The 18140-nt window shown below is 36.3% G+C and overlaps 1 protein-coding gene across 5 annotated transcripts in view; it reads right to left on the minus strand.

The window, feature by feature from the left end:
- Positions 1 to 18140, minus strand: part of Mis18bp1 (MIS18 binding protein 1) — a 37036-nt gene that overhangs the window by 4268 nt on the left and 14628 nt on the right. Inside the window, exons 7-13 of one of the 5 annotated variants that reach the window (XR_005092739.1) lie at positions 17573 to 17718; positions 15066 to 15169; positions 13542 to 13641; positions 9949 to 10756; positions 6501 to 6673; positions 4124 to 4325; positions 1609 to 1748 (exon numbers count right to left, since the gene is read on the minus strand). Coding sequence is in view for 4 of the 5 variants with exons in the window: in XM_028858930.2 (XP_028714763.1) it covers positions 1609 to 1748; positions 4165 to 4325; positions 6501 to 6673; positions 9949 to 10756; positions 13542 to 13641; positions 15066 to 15169; positions 17573 to 17718 (1632 nt within the window). In the remaining variant the exon portion in view is untranslated. The remainder of the gene's footprint in view (positions 1 to 1608; positions 1749 to 4123; positions 4326 to 6500; positions 6674 to 9948; positions 10757 to 13541; positions 13642 to 15065; positions 15170 to 17572; positions 17719 to 18140) is intronic. The other 4 variants (XM_028858930.2, XM_037210573.1, XM_037210575.1 and 1 more) reach the window with 4 other exon arrangements.

Raw genomic sequence — 18140 nt, forward strand, 5'->3', positions numbered from 1 at the left:
CCAGTTAAATGCTTTCTTTTATAGCAGATGTAGTCATGCAGTCTCTTCACAGCAACAGAACAGTAACTAAGACATCCATATAGGTTTATCCCTAAAACGCTTAACTTCCTGTCTTTCACTTCCAGTAATCTAAATTGGATATTGCAGTTAATCACTTTCAGGCTATGATGTACAAAAACTATCAATTAATATCTTTCAATCAAGTTTCCAATCCAACTTAGCAAACCTTTTCTTGCTAGATAATTGTGTTTCTTGTCCTCTTTCCTCACTATGAAGAGTTCAGTTTAGCAAAGATGATTGATCTGTAATGTACATACAAAAGCTGAAGTCAAACACATAGCTATTTGCATTCTCTCCCTTGGCCTCAAGATCTTACATGTATGGTCTATTATCTTTTTTTCCTTATTGATTATTTTGGAGCAGCTACAAAGATACAACATGTAAAAGTTTATAAATATGATTATATATTAAGATATGTATCTTAATCACAAACATTGCTGTTCAAATGAATAAACCCATCAGCTGCTAATATACTGCTTAGTGAATGACAGGCCTACCCAGATTAGTACCCTATAGGTCTACTTTCCAAATGATTGTTTTGTACAACAAAAGTTAAGTTTTTCACTTTAGAAGTTTTAAACTATCATAAAAAGTAAGCACATACACACCCCTTTTCAAATTTTGAGACAGTAGCTTACTATGTAGCCCTGTCGTCATCAGACTCAGTGATCTGTGTCTCTGACTTCCAAGTGCTGGGATTAAAGGCATGTACCACCATGCTCAGCAAGATAACTTCTAGCCTTGAATACAGCAATGCTAGCGTAGGATTTCTGGGTCAAAGCTCATAGTTATATAAATAGTTACCAACAAATGCAGCTGCACAGATAATGCTGATGTGTATTTTTTTCAATAACATGCCATGAAAAAAATGATTGATTCATTATTAACTGGCAGTAATGCTAAATATATTAGAGACATGAACATTTTTGTATTAAGTTACATTATATTTTTTTGAAGATTTTAGAGTATTAGTTTTAATTATGTGTGCATGTGGAAGCGGGGAGGTTATACACATGAGTGCACTGTTTATGGAGGTCAGAAGTAGTCAGAACTCCTGGAGCTGGAGGAAATAAATGAGTAGAGAACTGCCTAACTAGGAACTTAATTTAGGTCCTCTGAAAGAACACTAAAGTGCTCTTTACCACTGAGCCATTTCTCCAGACCCAACAGAACATTCTTTTCTCTGTTTTTATATTGTTTACAGTGATTGGTAGCAAAACATAAAATTATTAACTTTTTCATTAATGACTTGTGGATTTTGCATTTAAGTTACAAAGACTGTTAACCTGAAAATATAATACCACAAAGATTCACTAGTTTTTTTATATATATTTTAAATTTTTCAAGAAAAACTATTGTTTCTAACATTATGTACTACTTATAACCCCTACCTTGTTAAAGCTATCCATCCTTAACTTTTAGAAGTATCTATTCTTCATTTTTTTTTAAATGTTAACTCTTCTGCTTGATGCATCTATGTTTATCATTTCACAAAATGTTTCAATGTTCCTGAGTAAATTAAAATATTAACAGCACATTCACATTTACCTTTTTACAGGGGCTAGCATACCAGGACTGACATGCTGACATTGTGGAGTGTCTGACAAAGTAAGCGATGATGGAGATGCTGTATTCCTGTCCATATCTAGCAGAAAATCATCATCTTGACTGTATTGAAAACTTGGCAACTAGAAAACAAATATTTTTACCATGCACACTCAAAATTTTCTCATCACAAAATAATTTTGTGGATTAGGCTGTTTTCCTCTATAATCTTTTTCAAGCTTTAAAATTAAAAATAGTAAAACACAGAATATTGACTACAAAAACTATTTTCTCTTGTGAAAAATACAGACAATTACACCTATTTCTAAAGGCTATGGAGAGCAGAGGTAGTCAAGTATTTTCTAAGCATCTTTAAAGCTTTTAGGCTTTATATCTATATAGTCTTTCCCAATTACTCAAGCTTCTAATTGACGTTTGAAAGCTACAATATATAATTATATATAATATGAAAACAAATGAGTATGGTTCTGTTCCAATAAAACTTTGTTTATAAAAACATGTAATGGGAAGCAGTGGCACACGTCTTTAATCTCAGCACTCGGGAGGCAGAGCCAGGCAGATCTCTGTGAGTTTGAGAGCACCCTGGTCTACAGAGTGAGTTCCAGGACAGTTTCCAAAAGCTAAACAGAGAAACCCTGTCGGAAAAACCAAAAAAAAAAAAAAAAAAAAAAAAAAAAAAAAAAAAAAAAAAAAGACCATAAAACAAAAAAACAACAACAAAACCCAACAAAAAACAAAAAACCAACCCATGTAAAAGGCCTAACAAGATGGCCCAGCCAGTAAAGGTCCATTTGAAATCGGGTGACAAGCTCAATCCCTGGATCCATGTAAAGTTGGTCACTGAGAAGTGATGGAGATGGAGCCTAAGGCCTGGTACATGTAACCAGAGTGACATCCCTAGCCCTAGTGGAAGGAAAGAAGTGACTCCATAAAACTGTCCCTACTTCCACATGCACACCATGCACGCACAATCTCCTTCTCATTAATTGTTTATTTTGTTTGTTTGTTTTTTATTTATTTTATTTATTTATTTTATTTTATTTATACACTGGATTTGGCTCATAAGTTGATGAATTTAGATGTTCCTACAACAAAACTTAAAATCTTTCACTACTGTTTTGACACTTAGTGGCAACTCAACTAGTTTTACACTATTATTTCCAATAGCCAATTCAACTCTTAAGATTTTATTGACCTTTACAGTAAAATCATAAAGTGAAGAGGCATGGCTACAATCGCACAGGAGACCGATGCAGAAGGATGTGGATTCAAGGCCAGCCTGGCAGTACACTGCAAGACCATGTCTCAAAAAATAAAGGGAGAAAAAAGCAAAATACAGGAAGTGGACTTACGGCACAGAGAAATAAGCTAAGTTCCTGCTATCTACTTTTCTTCTGTCTTTGTTTGGTCGTTTTGAGTTGGGATTCCCTTGGCTATCCTGGGTTTTTTGTTTCTTTATGAACTTTGTAATTTTTTTTTCCTAATTCAATGAAGAATGTCATCTGAACATTATGGGTATTTTAGCAATATTAATTCTTCCAATGTACAAACATCTTTCCATTTATTAGTGTCCTCAATTTTTTTAATATTTTTCCTTTTTCTAAAATCAATTTCATTGTGGAGATCTTTTACCCACTTGAGTAAATTTCTTCCAATGTCTTTTGTTTTCTTGAATATTACAAATGGAAATGCTTTTTGATTTTTTTCAGCCAGTTCACTGAGGGTGTATATTATAAGTGCTACTTCTTTTGTAAATGCTAGTTTTGTGACGATACGTGATAAAACACAGGGCCTGGCACATGTAACCACTGAGCAACATCCCCAGCCCTGTATGTTGGCTTTAGATCCTGCAATTCTGCTTAATTGCTCCAGTTTTGAGGAGTCTTTCTACATGTAAGTTTTTCTACATATAAAATCAGTTTTGTAGCACATCTCATCTAGCCTTATATAGATTCTTCATGAGAATTAAGTGAGCTAATTATATGATACAGATTCCAAAGCACAAAACAATTCATTTGCTTTATGGGAACCTTTGAAACAATCACAGCTTCACCACCTGTCTCCTGTAGTGCAGGGCACTGTCTGGGTACTGCAACAGTTGCTCTGCTGGAGCTAGCTGGTTTAGCGAGGATGATCCCGTTCTAGTATGGTGACATTTGTGAGCATCCAGGGATGGAGATTCAAAGGCCTCTATCCCCTAGAGCTGTATGAATTCCAGTTGGTCTCCAAATGCTCAGCTTGTAAGTCTAAACTTTCAAAGTGCAGCTCTCGACCCAGTGGCTTTGCTTACTCTTTGTCAAAGAAAAATGAGTGTTGTCTACCTTGTAATGTCCTTGGCCCATCTCTTCATTTTGTATTCGGTTATACCAGTACTAACCACTCAAGAGCAGACTCTAGAAACTGATAACAGCAGCATATATCAGATCTCTTCCTATACTTTGTTCATGCATGCAAAGACTACAGATCCTTGACTGTAACATTAGTAATAAACACTAACAGTATATAAAAATGCAGACTCCATGCAGTCAGCACTCCTACCAGTACTCTCTGTTTCTGTAAGGGTGTCGCACTGAAAAAATCATCGTGGTTGTCTTTGGGCAGCTGTTCCAGATAATCTCGCATTTGTCGTTTCCTTTTAAGAGTTCCCACTCTGGCAGTTATCTTAACAGTCTTTTGCTCATCAGCATTGTCTTTCTCACCTAAGAGTTAATAAAACATTTTGATAATGGTCTGGTAATTTTACCTGCTTTATAAAACTAAAACTCTCTCTTACTTTGTTTCCTACAGAACAAATAATTTTTTTTGTTGTTTTTTATATACATTTTATTTTTTTTTATTTTACAATACTATTCAGTTCTACATAATAGTCACATTTTCCCTTGTTCTCTCCCTTCCTACACCCCTCCCCTTCCCCCCCAGCTCACCCCCCATTCCCACCTCCTACAGATCAAGGTCTCCCCCGAGGACTGGAATTGACCTGATAAGACTCAGTCCAGGCAGGTCCAGTCCCCTCCTCCCAGATTGAGCCAAGCGTCCCTGCATAAGTCCCAGGTTTCAAACAGCTAACTCATGCAACAAGCCCAGGACCTGGTACCACTGCCTAGATGCCTCCCCAACAGATCAAGCCATTCGACTGTCTCACCTATTCAGAGGGCCTGATCCAGCTGGGGGCCCCTCAGCCTTTAGTTCATAGTTCATGTGTTTCCATTCATTTGGTTATTTGTCCCTGTGCTTTATCCAACCTTGGTTTCAACAATTCTCGCTCATATAAATCCTCCTCTTTCTCGCTAATTAGACTCCCAGCGCTCCACCCGGGGCCTAGCCGTGGATGTCTGCATCCAGATTCCTCAGTCCTTGCATGGGGTTTATGGCACAACTATTAGGGTGTTTGGCCATCCCATCACCAGAGTAGGTCAGTCCCGGCTGTCTCTCGACCCAGAACAAATAATTTTTAAAGATTTATTTTGCTGGGCGGTGGTGGTGCACACCTTTAATCCCAGCACTCGGAGGCAGAGGCAGACGGACGGATCTCTGTGAGTTCGAGGCCAGCCTGGTCTACAAAGCAAGATCCAGGACAGGCACCAAAACTACACAGAGAAACCCTGTTTCGAAAAAACCAAAATAATAATAATAATAATAATAATAATAATAATAATAATAATAATAACAAATTAAAAAAAACCCAAAACAAAAACAAAAAGATTGATTTTATGTGTGTGTTTTGCACCACAGGCATACTTGGTGCCTATAAAGGTCAGAGGAGAGAGAGCACTGGATCCTCCAGAACTGGTATTATAGATGCTGTGAGCCATCATGTGAATTGCTGAGAGCCAAACCTGGGTCCTCTGCAAAAGTAACAAGTGCTCTTAACCTCTGAGCCATCTCTCCAGCCCCACTCCCACTTTTTAAAAATGTTTTGTTCTAAGAATGACTCAATCCCTGTGTATTTCCTTATACCAACGAATGGTGGGCCAGAAAGGATTCCGAGGAAAGGACCTTCCTCCAAGCCTGACAACCCAAGTTCAATCCCTGGGGCCTGCATGGTGTAAGAGAACCAACTCCCTAAAGCTGTCCTCTGACCTTCATTCTCATGCCTTGGTGCACACACACAAACAAGCATGCACACATACACATAAATAAATGTTAAAAATTTAAATTATCAAAAAAACAACAACACCCAAAGGTAGGAGGCAGCCTCCCATCTAAAACTTTTATTCCTGAAGCTGAAGCCCTAACAAAGCTCACTAGGCACAGCTCGCTCGCTCGCTCGCTCGCGCGCTCTCTCTCTCTCTCTCTCTCTCTCTCTCTCTCTCTCTCTCTCTCTCTCTCTCTCACACACACACACACACACACACACACACACACACACACACACACACACACACACACAAGCGGTGGCTTTGGAACATGGCACCTTGACACAAGCCTGTAGTCCCAGCTACTTGGAGGCTGTCTTGAGCTCAGTCTGGACAACGAACTGAGACCTTTGCCCCTCCAACAAAATTACTATGGGACTTCTCTGACAAACAACAGATAGGAGTGCATTTCAGATTACAAAAACAAAATTTATTAGTTTTTCATAAAGTATGACAGGAACTGTAAGCAAATGCTCGAGCTAAATTATACCCTCAGATATTGCAATATGTATCAAATTTCAAACTTACTAGAACAAATTCTGAGCAAAAGGCTACTAAACTATTATTAATAGAATTAGCTACATAGGTTAAGGCTTAAAATATTATCTTTCAAGTTCTTTCTAGATTTTAAATTTTGAAGGAAACAACTGATAGAAGATTCACGAATAAGTATAAAATATAATTCGTAAGCATTTAGAAGTACACTAAGCACTCTCAGAAAACAATGATAAAAGTTACCATTTTGGACCTTGAAATCAGCTTGCTTTTTCTTAGAGACATGTTTTCGAGATCTTTTGCTTTGGGGATCTTCTATGTATTTCCTTTGGCATTCATCAGCAGTTCGAGAACCTACTGCCATAGCTACATCTGACCAAAAACCAGGCTTGTGCTTTGGAAGAGATGTAAAAGCACTAGGGGAGACCAAAAATAGTTAAGAACAAAAGATTCAAGTCACTAAACGGATCTCCTGAGAGCATACTAAGTCAGTGATGTTTACTAAGCTGGAAGACTTTTTTTTTTTTTTTTTTTGGTTTTTCAAGACAAACTGTGTTTGTGTAGCTTTGTGCCTTTACCTGGAACTCATTTGGTAGCCCAGGCTGGCCTTGAACTCACAGAGATCCACCTGGCTCTGCCTCCTGAGTGCTGGGGTTAAAGGCGTGCGCTCCCACCGCCCGGCTGGAATACTATTTTTAAACCAAAATCATTCTGGATAACTATTCAAGAAAAAAGATACCAATCTCCCTCTATTCCATAACTTTCTTATTACAATATGAAGAATATATAACTGTACATGTCTAATAAAATGCTTTCAAATTATTTTTATTAAATATAAAATCTTTTCCAATCTTTTAACATTTTCCCCCTGAAGTTCAACTAATCAGTGATTTGATCATTGAGGGAATTCTGGCATAAATTAACTTCTATATATTGTTTATCAAGTATTACTAGTGCTAAATCTGCCAGATGAACTCCTAGGTCTTACATAGTTTTATGGTTAATGGTGAATGGGCATGGTCATGCATGATGAATGCATGACATGTGCATATAATGGAAATAGCACACATTAATACATACAACTGATGCTTTAATACTACTACTAATAAAAATGAAGCTGGGAATGGTGGCATGCACCTGTACTCCCAGCACTAGAGAAAGTGAGGCAAAAAAATAAAAAGTTTAAGGAAAATAATACTATGTCTCAAAAACTAACAAGATTCAAATACAAAGTGGTTCCAAGTCAACCTATAAATGCAACTCTGGAAGTTCATTAGCAAATAACAGTTTAAAGGCTACCCTACTACTTCCACCTCCTCACACTCCCATCAAGACTTTGTGGTGGTTAAAGTGACAATTCAGCCAGATGATGACTAATTCAGAAATCACCCTTACATGGCAGAGTGACTGCTCCTTATCTCAGATACTTAAGACATAGGTGTGTCGGATTCAAGATACATATACTTGGATGGGATTCAGTCAGAACATGAAATTAATTCATGTTCATATATACCTTCTACATACAGACCACAGGCGATTATAATTTTGTTTTGTTGACAGCTGGAAAGCACTCTACCATTAAGCCACATCAACCTCTAGAAGGTAATTTCATATAGTCATTTTAACGCACCTATTTACTAACTGTGATCCATCATCACAGGAGGTTAAGCATATTCCACTAGTGTTAGCTGTTTCACAGAGAGTTTTAGATTTCAGAGCTTTTAGGTTTTCAGATGAGGGGTAATTAACTAGTATAATAATATTACTCCAACTTTATCAAGTTTCCTAGTAGTGTATAAAGCTATTGGCAAATCTAGGACTGTCTATATTTTAAAAGAACTATTTTTCATTAAAAAATTATTCTTAATGCATTTAGTAAGTCAGTAATTGTAAATACCTTCCAGGTGGTTCCAGGTAAAGTAATAGATCCTTGCTGTAACTTATGGTGATGCCCTGACTGACATTAGTCCTGTCAGGTTTGCACTCTCTCCTCAACTTTCAGTATTCTATTCCTTCTAGCCTTGGTCAAGATTTCTAAATATGTCCTCTCCTTTCTATATGAAATACACTTATCTTCAATCTTTGGCTCACTTCTGATTTATCTTTCACCTCTTAGTTCACATATCCATCTAAATTAGGTCAGACTCTCTTTATAGTCTCATAAGCACATATTCTCATAAACTTGTTAGTGATACAGTAGATGCTAAACATCTGCCTTCTAGGCTATAAACACAATTAAAAAAATATAAAGCAATGGGCTGAATATTAAGAACCACTTGAAGATTTCAATTCATGAAGTCAGACTGGGAAGTAATTTGCATTTTTCACATGCTCATCAATCACTGGGAGGTCTAGAATAGGTTTTTGTGTGGGATCACAGGGGACTGGATGGCAGAGAAAGAAAAGCAAGAGAATGAGAATTAAAACGGGCAAACAGTATGCTTACAGGCCCATTTCTTGATCATTTTTAGCCCTAAGTCTAGCTTAGGTGGAGATACAAAAGGGAAAAAAAGTGGACATTCACCCCAGGTTTGGTGATATGTAACATTCCAGACTTTCCAACTGAGTCACTACTGTTTACTTTCCTAAAGTGACAAAAGATTCAAAGCATTCTGTCTAGGTTTTAACTGTACAGTCCAATAAACATAGCACACTTATTCCACCTTACTGGAAATTAAGTCTTTACAGTACAGAAATGTGACTACTGAGGTGTTAGCTGAGTGGTAGAATGTTTGCCTAATATAAAGAAAGCACTGAGCCTGATCCCTAACACTGGGGGGAGGAGGGGAGAAGAAGAAAAGAAGGGAGGGAGGGAAGGAGAGATGTAAAAAAAAAAAAAAAATTAAAAACCTTTTTAGATGGTTTGAAATATAAAGGGTAAGAAGTTATATGATAAGAAAATGAGGGATATAGCTAGAAGAGGTAAAATTGTTAACATGGTCTGATTTTGATCTAAAGCAGAATATACGAAGCTACATTAAATGCAATGAAAATTTCCGGTTTTCTTGATTTGTCCACATGTGCTGTACTATCTCTTTAACCTTCCCATTTAGGCTTCATGACTCAATTCTGATCTAGTTTCTATACTACCACACTACTGAAGCTCTTAGTCTCTATAGTCAAATTTAATACTTTTTAATAAATTTTTTTTTTTGAGTGTGAGTGTTTTGCCTGCATCTATGTTTGTGCACAGAGGCCAGACAAGTATCAGACTCCCTGGAACTAGAGTTATAGAAAGCTGTGAATCACTATGTGGGTGCTGGGAATTAAACCCAGGTCTTGTGGAAAAGCAGTCAGTGCTCTTAACTGCTGAGCCCTCTCTCCAGGCGAACTCAATATCAATTCTTTTTTTTTTTTTTTTTTGGTTTTTTTGAGACAGGGTTTCTCTGTATAGCTTTGAAGTCTGTCCTGGATCTTGCTCTGTAGACCAGGCTGGCCTTGAACTCACAGAACTCTGCCTGCCTCTGCCTCCCGAGAGTGCTGGGATTAAAGGTGTGCACCACCACTGCCCAGTTTCAAATTCAATTCTTAAAGACTGTGATTTATCACCAATAGCAGACAGAATAATCACTCATTTCTTCTGAGTAGTTCCTAACATCACTTTCCTAAGACTGATGCGGAATCATTAAATCAAGCCCTTTGTCCTGTTTTGTAACCATTCTGTAGATATTCCAGAGACAAAACTACTTACCGATGAAGCTTCTGTAATTCTTGCTCACTCCATTCTTCATCATCAATTAAACCAGGAAGATGACAGCCTACCAGTTGCCTGTTTGTTGTATGAGAGCCTTTATCTTCAGTCAGAAAGTCCTTGCTAACACCAGCTTTTGGAAGAGTCTCTTTAGCAGAAGATCTAGGTTTCTGTGGTGCAATGTGAGAACCACTTTCACCCTCAGGTTCTGAAACCAGTAGGATATCTTTTGTGATATTGCACGTGTTTTTTCTCTGGTCAATCAGCCTTTCTTTCCTATTTCTTGCTCTGGTTTTACTTCTAATCTCTGTTTCATTCTCTTCACTTGACAAAAGTGATGAGAACTGACTGTAAGATGATACGGCTACTTGATTTTCAGTTTTCTTCAATTTCGAGGACAACTTGATATTCTTCTTAAAATCACTGGTGACCATTTGCTTATTTTTAGGGCAAGGTATCTGAATTTTCTGTCTGACAGTGAGTATATCACATTCACTGCAATCTTCCTTGGAGTTACTTTTATAACCCATGCTGTGTTCAAAGGTCTCTAAGGACTTATGCATAGAACTTACACGTACATGTGACTTATTTTCTTCTTGATGCTTTGGTTGGAAAAAATCAGGTACTCCTTTGATACAGAGATTGTGCTCTATACATTTTTGCTCTATCACCTTTCTAGTTTTAAGTGGTGTCATTAAAACATAAACTTCCTTCTGATTCAGAGGCAGGTATTTTCTTTCTTTGTCAGAGGTAGGCTGTTCCAGTGAGTCCGGTGTATCAATGGGTACATCTAATACTTCAGTTCTCTCTTTATTGCATTGGATAAAACCAAAACCAAAATCCCTTTAGTATAGAAAAAAATACTTTTACGAAATAAAACAATTTTTCCCCATAGGTTACACAAAGCACTGGTCTATTTAGATCACTGTCACTTTAAATATAAGCATGTAATTATTTATACAATCCTGCCAAGGACTTCCCAGTTTACTGGCATACATATAAGCTTTTGTACCTGGCCTTCAATATAGTTTCAATCTGTCACTGACCTCAAATTAGAATCATTCTCTATGAGTTAGTATTAGAACATGTATTTTTCAAATATGCTTGGACCTGAACTGTCATTGTTTACTCTCTCTGAAAAACTTCCTTTACTTATCTATCTATAAGACAAACTACTACTTGCATAGACCTTATTCTTTAACCCACTGTGTCCATAAACTGTCCCCATTCTTTGAACTAAAAGCTCTCCATCCTTTAATTTTCCAGAATACTTTTTTAAAAAAGCCATTTTCATTGTACACCAGTCATCTTTTAGTTACAGTAGGAAAATCATTAATGTCAGAACTTTATTTTCATAAATCTTTTTTTATTTTGGCTGATGTTATAATAGACTCTCAAGTATTAGTAGATACTAAACAAATGGTTTAAGAATCAATTCTCAGAATGTAAAACAGGAGACGAAGAAATCTATTAGGGTCACTAATCCTAAGCAATCAGAAAAATGTGCAACTCTATGCATACCAGTAGCTCTGCTTTCATCCCCAATGTAGCCAATGTAGCACCTTTTTCAAATCTCTCCAGATCTCCAAGAATTATCATGGGAAGTAACAGAAACTGCAGAACTTGGTATCTTTATTCTATCATCTTACTGGGGAAGAAAGCAAATGAGACCAGCTGTCTGATCTAAAAATTGAGAAACTAGAAGCAAATCTACCTGAAATTCTAACTTCATTAAATTCTTCTTTTGCTTATTCTGGTGGTTTGAACCAGAATGGCCACCACAGGCCACATGTTTGAATGCTTGGTCTCCAATGAGTGAGACTGTTTCAAAGGATTCATAGGTTTGCCTCTGTTGGAGAAGATGTGTCACCGAGGAGCAGGCTTTGAGGTTTCAAAAACCCATGCCATTACCAGTTAGCTCTGTCTCATGTCTGAGGGTCAGACGAGAACTCCCAGCTACTGCTCCAGTACCATGCCTACCTAATGCCATGATCCCTGCCATGATGGCCATGGGCTAATCCTCTGAAACTATAAGCAAGCCTCCCAATTACACTTCTTTCTAAAAGTTGACTTGGTCATGGTGTTTCTTTACAGCAAAAGAACAGTAACTAAGACACTTATTAAGAATTGTAAATCACCATACCATCATAACAAAATACTGCAAATTATATATATATATATCATGCCATAAAAGGTAAACAACAAAATAAACTGTTAACAGTTAATAATGGTGAGGGAAACTTCAAAATTATAATTTGTGGATAATTTATTTGATTAGTACCACTATCCTAATGAAAAAAAAAAAATGTTTCCACAAGATTTTTCATGAATCATAGATTAACAAAGTATTTTCTTCCAATTCCTTACATAAATCAAATAAAGCATTCAGTTAGAAATTTTTCTTTTCTTTTTTTTCCAAGATGGAGTTTCTCTGTGTAGCCTTGGCTATGCTGGAACTCACAGAGATCCCCACCTGCCTCTGCCTCCCAAGTTCTGGGATTAAAGTGCACCGCCACCACCACCCTGCTCAGTAAGAAGTTTTTAAAAATCTGAATATTCTCATTTTGAACAAAATATTTCTAGTGAGAGTATTTTTAATCATTTCATTTTATTTAACAATCTCAATAAACATTCAGCCTCTTTTAGGTACTTTAAATTCACTTGTTTGAATCTAGTAGCCTAGGCAGTACTGTATTCCTCCCTACTTTTGTGAATATTCACAGTTCTTCATTTTCGCTTTTCAGTTATAGTAAAAATACCACTAGGTCCATGGACTTAACATAACATGAAATCTTGAACTTGTTAGGATTTGGAGAAAAGACACTTTGTATTTTGGTACATAGCCTTTAATTACTCTGAAAATCAAGTTATCAAAACTTAATTATGGCATTAATTTCCTAAAAGAAAACATTCATATGAGCACAATTAAAGCAATATATAACTTTATGAAATAAAGTGACTTAGGGATCACATTAAAGGCAAATCTATAAATAATATCCTATTTAAAGGAACATGCTATTTCATTAAATAATCATTTTATGCACAAATAACTAAACCTTTAACGTATTTACCACTTTATATAAATAAACTTAGAAACACCATTTTATTATATTAAAAATTATTTTATGGAAACACATGAACTATGAACCAAAGGCTGAGGGGCTCCCAGCTGGATCAGGCCCTCTGAATAGGTGAGACAGTTGATTGGCTTGATCAGTTTGGGAGGCATCTAGGCAGTGGGACCAAGTCCTGTGCTCATTGCATGAATTGGCTGTTTGAAACCAGGAACTTATGCAGGGACACTTGGCTTAGTCTGGGAGGAAGGGACTGGACCTGCCTGGACTGAGTCTACCAAGTTGATCACAGTCCTCGGGGGAGGACTTGTCCTGGAGGAGGTGGGAATGGAGGGTGGGCTGGGGGTAAAGGGAGGGCGTGGGAGGGGGGAGAATAGGGGAACCCATGGCTGATATGTAGAACTGAATGGTATTGTAAAATAAAAAATATATATATCACAAAAAAAAAAAAAAAAAAAAAAAAAAAAAATTATTTTAAAGTTACTGTCATAGTCATTACACAGCCAATAAAGATATTACCTTGATTGTGACTTTGAATTTTCTTTTCATTTATTCCTTCAGAATTCTCACAGTTTTTAGAAGGAAATGTTCTTCTGCACTCTTTTTTTCCAGTTAATTCCTTCAAAAATAAATAATGCACTTTTAACAACTACAACCTAGACATGACCTTGGGCATTTCTATAGCATGCATCACGTATTAAAAAATTCTAGGTACCTGATACTCGACAAATTTCATTAATGGAACATTCAGAAAATCCTGTTAGAACTGTAACTTTAGAAGTAGTACATAGGGTTACATGATCCTACAAAAGCCTTATTATTTGCAGTTTTTCTTTTTGAGAGGTATGTACTTTTTAATTTCTGTGCATGTGTCTGCCATGTGTGTAAGAGTGCCCAAAGGAGGCTAGAAGAAGGTGTCAGATCCCCTGGAGCTGGAGTTAAAAAAACCTAACTGATGTAGATTCAGGGAAGTAAACTATATCATCCACTGGAAAACAGGAAGCACTCTTAAAGACCATATTTGCAGTACTTCAAGTACTTTTGCATATTTCAAGTACTTTTTATATGTTTTAATTTAAAGCTTTACTTTTGTTATTGTTGCCTATGCTTTTATAATGAAAAATGGAAAACAAAATCTCTAAGGGCTAAAGAGATGGCTCAGCACATAAAGAGGCTGATCCTGAGGACTCTCATGATGGAAGGGGAAAACTGCCATGTGCAAGTTGTCTTCTGATGTCCACCTGTTTGAGGTAGCATACATACGCCCTTCTTTACCAAATAAATAAATGTAAATTTTAAAACAAAATAGAACACTATGGAAATTAGAGTTAAAGTTAACAGTTTTCCAAAACACAGTTGAGGCCTTCAAAGGCAAAAGACTTATACAAAATTTTCCCTACTGCCTAGAGATGGTTACTTGATTGCAGACAGCTGTAACACATAATTCCATCGTATCCAGACATTTAAGATGCATAAAGAAGTTACAGAAACTTTATCTTGTGGACATTTTTGCAAGCTCTATACTTAAAAGATTGAGAAGTACTGGGATTAAACCAAGGGTTTACCTCTCATACATCACAAATACTCTTACCAATGGAAGTACATCCCATCCCTACGTTTTTTTGTTCTTTATCATTTATTAGACATAGTCCTTGTCACAAACACCTGTTTAACTTCAACAGCAGGACCCTCAAAAAAATTTTTACTCTCAATGTAAGCTTTTCCTTTTCTAACCTTCTCTTAAACACTGACTTAAAAATAACCTGAGTCTGTTTTCCTGAAACAATTCCTGCAATTCTTAAGACCTCAAATAGAGAAAAGAAAACAAAACAAAACAAAAAAACCAAAAACACCTCAAATAGATTCCTTTTGACTTTTGCAGTTTCTGAGTTAGGACTGACCAATATAAATGATACTTATCAAAAAGAAATTGTATCTTTTGATGCAGTCCTGAAACTTTTCAGGTACATTATGTCCCTAAGCATTAGTACCTGACCTAACTGATGAAGTCATAGATGCCACCATTTGAGTAGTATGACTTACTTGGTTATGTAGGAGCCTTAACTGTGGCTTATTTAGACAATTATTATATCCAGTGTTTATTTCTGCAGTTCCTGGCAATCCATTGTGCTTATTTTTCTTCATTTCTGTGAATTCAAAGGTGGAGCATTAAGTAATTACATAAAAGATTCAGTGTTTTTTTCAGCAGATCATGGTGTTCTGTACCTGTATTCGCATCAGCCTGGACACTAAAATGAATGCTGCCAATATAAAAGACTGTCTCAGGGAAAGGAGGGAGGGAAAGATGGAAGAAAAAAGAGTGAGAAAGAGGAGGGCGAAGGGAGGGAAAGAAAAATGGAAGGAGAATAAGAAGATAAGTTGCTTTTCCACATTAAAGAGCTATGGGAAGAAAACTCTGTGTAATGAAATGTCATGTATATTCACTGTTAATTTGGTTTATAATAAATTTTTTTTTGGTAGGACAGGCCACTCTTAATAGGTTATGGCTTAGTTCAAATTACTTTTATTTTCCTAAAAAAAATTAAAAATGAACCATCATATTGTTTATACCTGCTTTGAACCTCTTATCATATCTAAACACAGACTAGTGTAGTTAATTAATTTTGTGAATTTATATATCCTATACATCCAAACTGCACATCTACTAAATAGAAAGCTAGTGATTGTTTTTCTTATATTTCTTTTTGTGTATGAAATTATGTTTCAGTTAATTTATATACTTCAATGTATAACTGATTCTACATTATTTTTAGCAAAATCAAGTTTTAAATTATTTTGTGGAGAATTTCTATTTTTTTCCTCCATAGGAATGCTGTGCCTCATGGGCACCCACACACAAACACTAATTCAAAAATTAACTACTTAAAATAAGGACTTTTGTTTTAGTCGCTATTATTGCTTTTCTGACTGGATTTTGTACTACAGACCAGAATGACCTTGAATTCCAGATGTTCCTGATTCATTCTCCTAAGTGCTGGGATTATAGGTATGTGCAAGAACATCTGGCCTGAAAGGTATTTTGTTACTCCTTTAGAGTGTGTGTGTGTGTGTGGGGGGGGTTATGCACAAGCAATGGCTCAAGGCCAGGAGGGGATATTGGATTCCCTGGAGCTGGAAATACAGGCAGCAGTGAGCTGCTTGATGTGGGTGCTGGGAAGTGAACTTGGGTTCTCAGCAAGAACAGTTCATGCTCTTAGCCACTGAGCCACCTCTCCAAGCATGGTTTTTCATTATTTCCTCATAGAAAATGTAATGATATATCGGCAACAACAAAAACAATCAATAATAAAGCATCATCAATCAAAATGATTTGTGAAAGAAGATAATTAGTTACTAACACTTCATAAAATAATTAACATCTAAAACATATCATCTTAGAAAAATTATTCAATCATAATATAGTATGTGCCCTTAAACTGCATTTGCTAAAAAGAGAAGACTTAGCCATCCCTAAATTTCTAACATGAAGCAAGGTCCATAAAGATGCTTTAAAGTTGCCTGGTTCTTCACAGGTGCATAGACTGCATATTAAATTGTTTACCAAACTTTGGTCTTTTGAATTTGTATTCCATCCCACTTGCCACATGTTTTCTATAACATTTACAACAATCGTATTTACAATTCAGCTCTCTTTCTTAAAAAAAGTGACTCAGAATTATTTTTTATTTAGGAGTTAAAAAAAAAAGGGGGGGGGGTGGGTTGGGCAATAGCAAGTTACTACAGTCCCAGGACTCCAGAAGACTCAAATGTTCTAGTAATAGCCAACCTGCCAATTTTAAGAAACCTGAATGACTTTTGTATAAAGGAAGGGTTGAGAAAGATTTAAAGCTTTGGTAAGTGAAATTTTTGCAATCATTTACATATTTAAATTATTGCTTCCTCTGAACTAAAAAAAGATATAGAAAATTTCAAGAAAGGGAGTTCAAATAACATAACAACATTAGAGTGAGATGTAGTATATTTACATCTAACATGACACCATACTTTTAGCAAAAATAATCTCCAATTCTTGGAAGTTTTAAAACTGTGTACAGCTCTTAGCTAAAGTTAAGGTAAAATTCCAAGAAATGTGCACAACAGACTCAGTAACTTTTATCATCTATTTAATTGAGGGAACTATAAGTTAATCTTCAGACATTATTTGTGAGAGTGGGGTGGTGTTAGATGTAGAGCATAATGTTAGAAAAGAGCTGACATAGAACAGTTTTGCCAACTACCTTTATAGCACTTGCCAGTCAAGAATATAGGCCAGTTCCTATACAAACATAGATACTTGTCTCTACTACATGATTGCTGGTAGCCTAAATACAATCTTTTATTGATCTACTTATTGGAGTTTCAGCATTGTGATTAAAGGTTTACCCCATGAAATCAAAGGAATAATGATTCACAGCAGTCTGTAGAGTGAAGAAGCAAGAATTTCAAGGTGCTAGTTAGTCGAAGAGCACCACTCTACACATTAGATACAACATACAGTGTTAGCTTATGTAAGACTATCACTGTAGCAACAAAGAAAAACACAAACATACCCAAGCTATCATCAATAAGGTCGTAAGTGACGCTGGCCTTTTGGAGAACATCAGTTTGTTTATCTTCTACATAATTTTTCATTGATTTTTGTTTCTCATGTCTTGCAGTTTTCTGTTTGGTCTTATTTCTGTTCTTTTCTTCAGCCCTAAAACAATTATGTTATTTTTTTCTCTAATATTGGTTCTTAAAAGAACTGAAAAGCTCAACCCACAAACAACAGGATGATCAAGGAGTTCAAGGGCAGTCTGGGCTACACTGAGGTTAACCCCTTACATGTGACCCTCCTCAAAACAAACGAGCATTTAAAAAAACAAAGAACAACTATTTAAGCGAATTTAAGAAAACTACAGGAGAAAGAGCTACCAGTGGTAGAGCACTTACCGAGCAAGTGTGAGGCCAGGATTAAAAACACTATTGGGCAGTTGCTTATTTTGGTAAATACTGTTTACTGAAACATAGCCATGCTCATTCAATTTATACTACCTCTAGCTGCTTTTCTGTTGCGAAGACAGAGTTGAGTGGTTGAGAAAAGAAGTATCATGCCCAGAAAAATACCATCTGGCACTT

This window comes from Peromyscus leucopus, chromosome 14 (assembly GCF_004664715.2).
Source record: "Peromyscus leucopus breed LL Stock chromosome 14, UCI_PerLeu_2.1, whole genome shotgun sequence".
NCBI lineage: Eukaryota > Metazoa > Chordata > Mammalia > Rodentia > Cricetidae > Peromyscus > Peromyscus leucopus.